General features: G+C 37.1%; 1 protein-coding gene across 1 annotated transcript; it reads right to left on the bottom strand.

Annotated features, from left to right (window-relative positions):
- Positions 1-184: 184 nt before the first annotated feature.
- Positions 185-8,357, bottom strand: poglut1 (protein O-glucosyltransferase 1). The gene is made up of 11 exons (XM_074627661.1): positions 8,200-8,357; positions 6,165-6,255; positions 5,841-5,984; positions 5,563-5,698; positions 5,349-5,470; positions 4,873-4,932; positions 4,601-4,700; positions 4,285-4,343; positions 4,014-4,181; positions 1,863-1,919; positions 185-1,746 (listed from the first exon to the last, which is right to left on the bottom strand). Exons 1-11 carry the CDS (start codon positions 8,270-8,272, stop codon positions 1,590-1,592), a joined length of 1,167 nt encoding a protein of 388 aa, XP_074483762.1. The 5' UTR covers positions 8,273-8,357; the 3' UTR covers positions 185-1,589.
- Between the last annotated feature and the right edge of the window lie 72 nt (positions 8,358-8,429).

The following is an 8,429-nucleotide window of genomic DNA, read 5'->3' as shown; positions in this document are numbered from 1 at the left end:
AATCCACAGGGAGCCCCTGGAGAGGGGCTAAAGAAACGCATGTGGCTCCGGAGACGCAGGTTGCTGACGGTTGCTGACCCCTGGGTTAGGCATTGACCTCGAATAGTAGGATAGGTCGTTGGGCAGAGAGCCTCGCGAGAGTTTATGCAAGTTTTTACTTAAGACACTGCGCTGATCACTGGGATGTTTTAAGAACCAAACTGTTTATTGACATAAAAATAAGCCGTCTCAACAACCTGAATGTCACACTTTGACCCCATCACAGCCTTTTGGTCATACTAATGTACCATCTTTACCTAACAATAGTGTAAAAAATAACCTTACATCGGTGAGAATTTGCTCGTTCACAGTACAATGTGAATACTACAACATATCCAACATTATCCTGTATCAGCTATGCACCATCCATCATCTCTTAACACATTCTTTTCAAAAGGTAAAACAATTAACATGATTATTTTCTTGGAAACTCCACACATCAAAATACAACCATTTAACTCATTATTGCTCACCGTTGGCACTTAGTGTGGAATAAAATGTTGACTGAATATTTCTTTTGTGCTTTAAAGTTATTAAACGTATGGCAGAACCCATCCAAATGCAGATATTGACATCACTGAAGAATAGAATACAATATTTCCCATATCTTTCTGCGTACAAAAAGGCCAGATAAAGAAATTGCAAGTAAGCATTCCATGTGGTGCATATTACTTTTTAGTTTTCAGGAAATCCTTCCAATACATTGGACTGCATTAAATATGTAACAGCATAACAGGCATTATTATTGGCACATCCTTCGTGGATATTTGAGCAGCAGCCGAAAGTCAACATCACACTTCAAGTATTTAAAATTAGAGTTTTAGGTGCTCCACAGCTGGACATATGATATTCGTATTACATGAGTGGTCTGCAGGAAAAGGTCAGAAGGTCAAGGGTTCAATTTTGATTTTACTTGAGCAAGGCACTGAACCTCTTCCACTTGCAGGTCACAAAGGATAACCAAGTTAACGTTCAAATACAAGTTACATTGTTCAGCAGCTTTCTGCGAGTGGTCTGAAGCCCAGTCCAGATGTGATTAATGTAAAACAACGTAAAGTCTTTACATGGCATATTAAAGGATCATTTCAGCAATTTAGTATGTCACTGACTTATAGTCCTTAAAGCTCCAAAATCACTGGATCCTACATTTCCCATAATGAAATTTGATAGAAAGATGATTGTGCCCCTTTAATGAGTAAGAAAAGTCTAAAAACTCAGCTCACGTAGATGTTGCTGGCGAGTATAGACAGCAGCCATAAGGAGTTATTTTTAGAGAACTCGGAATTGGCACCCATAGTGGCACCTGAAGGCATGGCAGCATCCACAGTAAACAAACTTCACCTCTAACGGAGGACACATGGTCCACCCGTGCTCCACATTATACTAAAACACTGGACTCAATAGAAATAAATGTGAAAATATCTTTAGACTAGCTCATTTTAGGTGTGATTTTGACAAAAATGGAAATCACATGTCGTGGTGCAGCGATTACATTCGTTATCTAGAGTTTCCCTTCGCTACAGCTGCCCTGGTCCCGCGCGGTCTCACTCTCATAGCTCCGTCTTGCCGGGTCTGTGGACAATCTGGTTGTAGTTGCTCTTTCTCTGGGGTTTGTAGGTGAGGAGATGGCTGAACTCAGTGAGGAGTCTCTCCCAGTAGCAGGAAACATCTTGCATCCGCAGGTGGTCCAGGATTAATTCCTTACCCCTGTGTGGAGGGATAGAAACAGGAAGTCAGAGTGTGTAGTGTCACCTTTTCAAACACATAACTGCTATAATTAATTTCCATTTAAAATTCAATCACAAAATATGACCTCGTATTACCTCGAAGCAACCTCCTGTGCGATAGCATCGTTTTCTTTGACAAACTGTAGTAGTTCCCTGAGGAGACAGAGCATGTAAGAACATAATCGACACTTAGCGTGCATACAAAAGGAGCTTCACACCTTTAGTATATTAGAAATTACACCCTGAAAACATTCACACACTTCAATGATCAAGCGCTTTCATACCGACTTAAATCATTCTAGTGTTGACATGCACCTTTGTGAACTGACTTTAAGGACACAGACGTGTGAGTTTGAGCAGGAAACCTTTCAGGTTTCTACTACGATTTGTTTTCCTAGAGAGTCAGGGAGTGTCATTGATTATCAACACTCCTAATTCTGCGGGAGCATTTGAGGTCACGAACAGCAAGGGGATATTTACTAAGGATTTGTGACCTCCTTTAGGCTCTAAACAGTCAAATGACGTTTGTCCTTATTTACTAACGGTCTGCCAGGTTTTGCGCCAGTAAAGTGTACAAAAACGAGCAGCATTGTTTGGTCTCGTGTTACGTATTTTAAGGTGTTCCTATTTAGAGATGCAATATATGGAAAGAGAGAATGGAAATACTTTTTACACTAGATTAAAGGGATAGTTCAGCTGTTTTTAGAAGTGGGGTTGTATGAGGTTCTTATCCATAGTCAGTGTATTACCTACAGTAGATGACGGTCGGCACGACCCCAGTCTGGAGAAACAGACAGGAACGTCATTTGACTGTTTAGAGCCTAAAGCACATCCTTAGTAAATATCATCTTACTGTTCGTGACCTTAAATGCTCCTGCAGAATTAGGAGTGTTGATAGTAAATGACACTCCCTGACTCTTTAGAAAAACAACTCGTAGTGGAAACCTGAGAAGTTTCCTGCTCTAATTCACACGCCCGTGTCCTTAAATTCAGTTAACAGAGGTGCATGTCAAGACTAGAATGAACTGAGTCGGTATGAAAGCGCTTGGTCATTGAGGTGTGTGAATGTTTTCCTGAAATATCCCTTTAACGTCGAATATGACTCCATTAGCAATCTCCATTGGAAGGCAATGACACGGACAAGAACAAAAAAACAATACTATATTAAATCTGAGGCTGTGAAAAACAAGTGTGGAAGCTGGGACATCACAATGTAGTCAACACAACCAAACGGACACCTTAACAGGTAACAAAATCAGTTAAACTAGAAACATTTAGAACGGGATTGCAAACAATCATCAGAATTTTTTTTTAGTAGAAAAAGAAAAAAATCCTATCAATGAGGCAGCCTGTAAATATCCCATTGTCTCAATTCCTTTCCAAATGACTCGCCAATTTAATTCCCTGGGCATTAAAATCACAGGTTAAACATCACTTTGATTGGACTCTTTTCTCCTTAAAATCTCCAATCCATTCAAAATCACTTATTTAAACCCTCTCTACTGGACAAAAACCTTTGTTGACTGGCACAACATGGGCAATAAGTCATTTGCTGATCTCTATTTTGATGGCATTTTTTCTTCTTTTAGGGATCTCTATAAAAAATGTATCTTAAAAACAATTTCTCTCTCTACTTACACATCCGAGATGTTATGCGTTAAATGCTCCCTCAGTTCCCTGCTTTACCCCCCTAATCCCTGTGATTATATTTGAGTGCACCTTTCATCCTATAATAAGCTTATATAGAAGCAAAGGTTCTGTCTTATACCTTTAAAGGCTGACTGGGAAACACATTTAAATACCAGCGTTTCAGATAGTCTTTGGCATTCTATTTTAGAAAAGACACTTCTTCTGTTGTAATAGAAGAAAGAGTAGAAGTAGTCACTGGACAAATCAAAAACTGTCAAAGCTGTTCCCTGCATGCACATGGGGTATTTAGGGGGAAATAGCAGGTCATCAGTAGATGTCACATAGAAGTGGTGTACATCATCTGATTAATTTGAGATGCAGCTCAGCACTGTGTGTCAAGTTGTTCTAGTCATAAATTTAGAAAAGAACATGAATTAATTATTTAGAATAAACTGTGAAAGTCTATAAGGGTTTGGAACATTATGATAGAAGTATATGATGGTCATCCCCAAGCTCTTATTATTTTACAAGTTTTTAAAATGTATTTATATATTTTTTTTTTCTTTCTTTCATTAAAAAAAAAATCATCTTAAGTAAGGAGAAAACTAGCCGTGGTACCTGACGTCAGAGAGGTCCTGCTTGACTGGGATGTAGTGGACCCAGGGCTGGAGCTGAGGGTAGAAAAACTCCTGCCATTCATCCCCGACGTGAAACACCAGCGAACCGCAGAGGAAGAGATGTTTGAAGCGGAAGCTTGCTGCCACACCCCGGAAGTTGAATAAATATCTGCAAGGCCATAACAAGGGTAGGAAGGGGACTGTTAAAGCTGGTCACAGATGACGTGTGCATCATTTAGTTTTTTAACCATCCAGTAACAAATCCAGCTTACTTGTATTTGCAGTGGTCGACCAGTGGGATCTCTTTGGCTGGGGGTCTCCCTAGTGTGTCCTAAAACAGACAGAAAAACGTGGGTTGGTCAATAATTCACAGACTGACTTTCAGATTTCCCTTTTGAGTCAAGGTAGTACCGAAACTTTCTGGGTGAAGTTTGCAGGGATGACCGTCGCCGATTGGTCAAACACACACATAGCACCGCGGCATCAACTCGTTTACTGCTTCATTCATAAAACTAGAAAGTACTCTAGTATCGATTTAGGACCATTTTAGGACGAGATCATTACGAATGTATTGTCAGTATGACTGACCCTCTCAGACTTCCAGGCCTGGTTCTTTGTGTACTCTGCATCCACCAGCTCTGGAGCTTCTCTGGACAGGAGAATCAGGGGGTCGCGCTCTGGACTGGTTCTAAGAAAAGACACAGAGAAGAGAATGACTAAACAGCCGACTGTGTTAAGAAGATAGCCGAGTAAAGAGTTACTACCAAAAGGAAATTTGATTGATTGAACTGACATGAAAACATCTGGACTGTTGTATAATGTCACATAATTACACAAACTAGTAAAGTCACAGGACTGACCTGGAGCCTCTGAAGAATCCTTTGGACTCTTTCTTCTTCCATGGCCACTGTGCTGCAGACCTGCCACAACACATCACATTGAAAAGAAACACTGAAATGATATACCTCATAGGCTTTGGCTGCAGAATAGTATTACTTAAAGAGTAACTAAGCTGAAAACCAATGTATATGGGTATTTAGTTGATGGGTTCAGGTCCAAATCTTGACATTTCAGTGCAAAGTATTTGAATTCTACGTATTGTGTCATAGATATGTATAGTGACTGCCCCCTACTGGTTGAAACCCAGCTATTGCAATTGAATTTTGCTGATCTGGAGGCAGGTGACATATACTGTATATGGCAACCATCCGCCCCCCTCCTACAAGACCACCACCGTGTCCCGACTCCGCAGACTGTGGAGAGAGGAGTAGTGAAGAGCAGCCGTTACCCTTTCAATTAGCCGGTGCTCAGGCCCTAAAATGGGACTAAACCTTACCTTTTAAGATCATCCCTCATCAGATCCCATCTTCCCAGTCCAGTGGGGTAAATGGGCCACACAGCAGGCCCTCCCTCCCAGAACGTCCACGCAGGGTACATGATGTCCTGGTAGTCTGCCGTCTATACTCAAATCAAACATACGCATGTCAAAAAACAGTTATTGCTTTTAATAAGCATTTGTGTGTGCATAAAACTAATGCCTAGAGTCTGACCTTACTGAAAGAGAAGACGGGCAGCGTTGGCTGCACCCAGTTGGGGACTTGAGGGTAATCACGGACATTTACCACCATCTCCAAGTCGGGTAACCTGTCGATCACCTCTAGCATGAAATGCTCCACCCCGCTGCACCTGAAAACACAAGACAGATTTAGCAAACAAACAGCTGTATATACATATAGTACACTGCATATGTTAAAGTCTGTTTAGACTGATTGGAAGTAAATAAGTATCAATCTGGCAAATAATCCCATCAGGTACTTTTTCTCCTTACCTAGCAGGAAACATGCAGTTGTGTTCTCTGTACAGCTTGTGTCCGATGATCTGGTAGTGGGTGCCCACCCCTCTCTGAACAGTTGCAGCCATGACATCCTCAGAGATTCTCCCTTTAAAGGGCCGCAAGTCAGCTTGAAGGACACTGAGACAGCAATGTGGCAGAGGAAATTCAACATTACATTATATAACTAACGCTTTAAAAATCAAACCTGCACAGTGGTAACTATTTATCTATATAATTAGCCTATATAAACTGAAAAAGTAGGATCAAGCTGAGTACAATATATGAGGAGAAGCAAAGACACGTTGGCATCACACCCACCTTATATGGCAGCTACAGTTGACAGGGTTGCACGGAGTGTGTCCTTTAACAGCATCAGATATATCGTCTCTAATTTTCTTCCACTGTTGGCCTACAAATAATGACAAATGGTGTCAGAATAGATTATCATATTGGACTAATTCTAGTATTTACCCGTATTCACAATGAGTCTGCCCCAAAAATATTAGCTTCAATCCAACGGTTTATAATATTTGGCAAATTCCACATACATAAAATGAAATGGACCAATAGGAAAGCAAACTTCACCTTATTTCTATTGGATATTAATTTCTATTACATATAATTTACAGTATGTTATGCACATTTTTAGATTATAATTTAGTCTTTTATGCACATTCTTAGATTATAATTTACAGTCTTTAATGCACACTTTTATATTATAATTTAAAGTCTTTAATGCACATTTTTAGATTATACTTTACAGGCTTTAATGCACTTTTTTTGTAATATGTACATATGATCTGTCACTTTATGGACATATTTTAATACTAAAACTATATAGATATAGTCCAGTATTTTTTTTGTTGTTGCACTATTTGAATTGTTTACAACTTCCAGCACACTTAACTTGTATGTAAACATTTTATTTTTATTATTTCAATTATTCTTACTTTATTGTTTGCCATTGTTGTTCCTACCTGTTATTTCTATTTCGTGTAAGTACATTGAGAGAGCTGCATGAAACCACATTCAATGTATGTATATAAAAGATTATAATTTACAGTCTTTAATGCACATTTTATATTATAATTTACAGTATTTTATGCACACTTTTATATTATAATTTACAGTAGTTTATGCACTTTTATATTATAATTTAGTCTTTTATAATTTACAGTATTTTATGCACTTTTATATTATAATTTACAGTATTTTATGCACTTTTATATTATAATTTAGTCTTTTATAATTTACAGTATTTTATGCACTTTTAGATTATAATTTACAGTATTTTATGCACACTTTTATGTTATAATTTACAGTATTTTATGCACTTTTATATTATAACTTACAGTATTTTATGCACTTTTATATTATAATTTAGTCTTTTATAATTTACAGTATTTTATGCACACTTTTATATTATAATTTAGTCTTTAATGCAGTTTTTAGGTCATAATTTAGTCTTTTATGCATTTTTATATTATAATCTACAGTATTTTATGCACTTTTATATTATAATTTTATTAGATTATAATAGTCTTTAATGCACATTTTAGATCATAATTTTTAGTCTTTAATGCACATTTTTAGATTATAATTTAGTCTTTAATGCACATTTATGCACATTTTTAGATTATAATTTACAGTATTTTATGCACTTTTATATAATAATTTATTAGATTATAATAGTCTTTAATGCACATTTTAGATCATAATTTATAGTCTTTAATGCACATTTATAGATTATAATTTACAGTATTTTATGCACTTTTATATTATAATTTATTAGATTATAATATAGTCTTTAATGCACATTTTTAGATCATAATTTATAGTCTTTAATGCACATTTTTCAGATTTTGAGATTATAATTTAGTCTTTTATGCACATTTTTAGATTATAATTTATTAGATTATAATATAGTCTTTAATGCACATTTTAGATCATAATTTACAGTCTTTTATGCACATTTTTAGATTATAATTTATTAGATTATAATATAGTCTTTAATGCACATTTTAGATCATAATTTACAGTCTTTTATGCACATTTTTAGATTAGCAAAATAAACCTGATTCTGACTGTATTTGACCTGAAACATCCTGTATTTATCCCTGCTTTTATTCACTTTTGCACACAGTACATCATGACTTCAAGCTGTGCCTTTAACTCCTTTAAGGTTAGCACAGTTAGCTTAGCTGAGTTAGCTCGCAGGCTAGTTGGCTAGCTGTTGAAGTGATGAATGACATCACAAGTTACCGTAACTAGGCAACGCTACAGCCAAACTACACTCATCACTACCGCTCTGAACTCTGGTTTCATGGGTGGTATTTGTTTAAATGGTTATTACCTGAAGCAGGAAGCAAACATGAAACACAAACTAACAACAGAATTAAAAACCTCCACAGCCAAAGAAGCTCCATGTTTCTCCCTATCCTCTAGCTCTGTCTGAAAGAGTGAGAAACAAAGAGGTGATCTGTGATCTGTTGCTTCACACTGAATGCTGTCATTACGGTAATGCGCACAACGAGATTCATTTACAGGTTTTACCGTAATACTTGGAAAACCAGCGCAAAATCA

The sequence above is a fragment of the Sebastes fasciatus genome, chromosome 24 (genome assembly GCF_043250625.1).
Source record: "Sebastes fasciatus isolate fSebFas1 chromosome 24, fSebFas1.pri, whole genome shotgun sequence".
NCBI lineage: Eukaryota > Metazoa > Chordata > Actinopteri > Perciformes > Sebastidae > Sebastes > Sebastes fasciatus.
Note: the sequence above shows the minus strand (reverse complement) of the source record. Positions and strands in the feature narration are given on the sequence as shown.

Excerpts from the sequence above, each read along its gene's own strand:
- poglut1 (XM_074627661.1), bottom strand. The coding sequence starts at position 8,272 with ATGGAGCTTCTTTGGCTGTGGAGGTTTTTAATTCTGTTGTTAGTTTGT. Across the intron at positions 6,256-8,199 it reads ATGTTTGCTTCCTGCTTCAG|GCCAACAGTGGAAGAAAATT; the intron begins GTAATAACCATT and ends CATTATTTGTAG. Across the intron at positions 1,747-1,862 it reads GCACAGGAGGTTGCTTCGAG|GGGTAAGGAATTAATCCTGG; the intron begins GTAATACGAGGT and ends CCCTCCACACAG.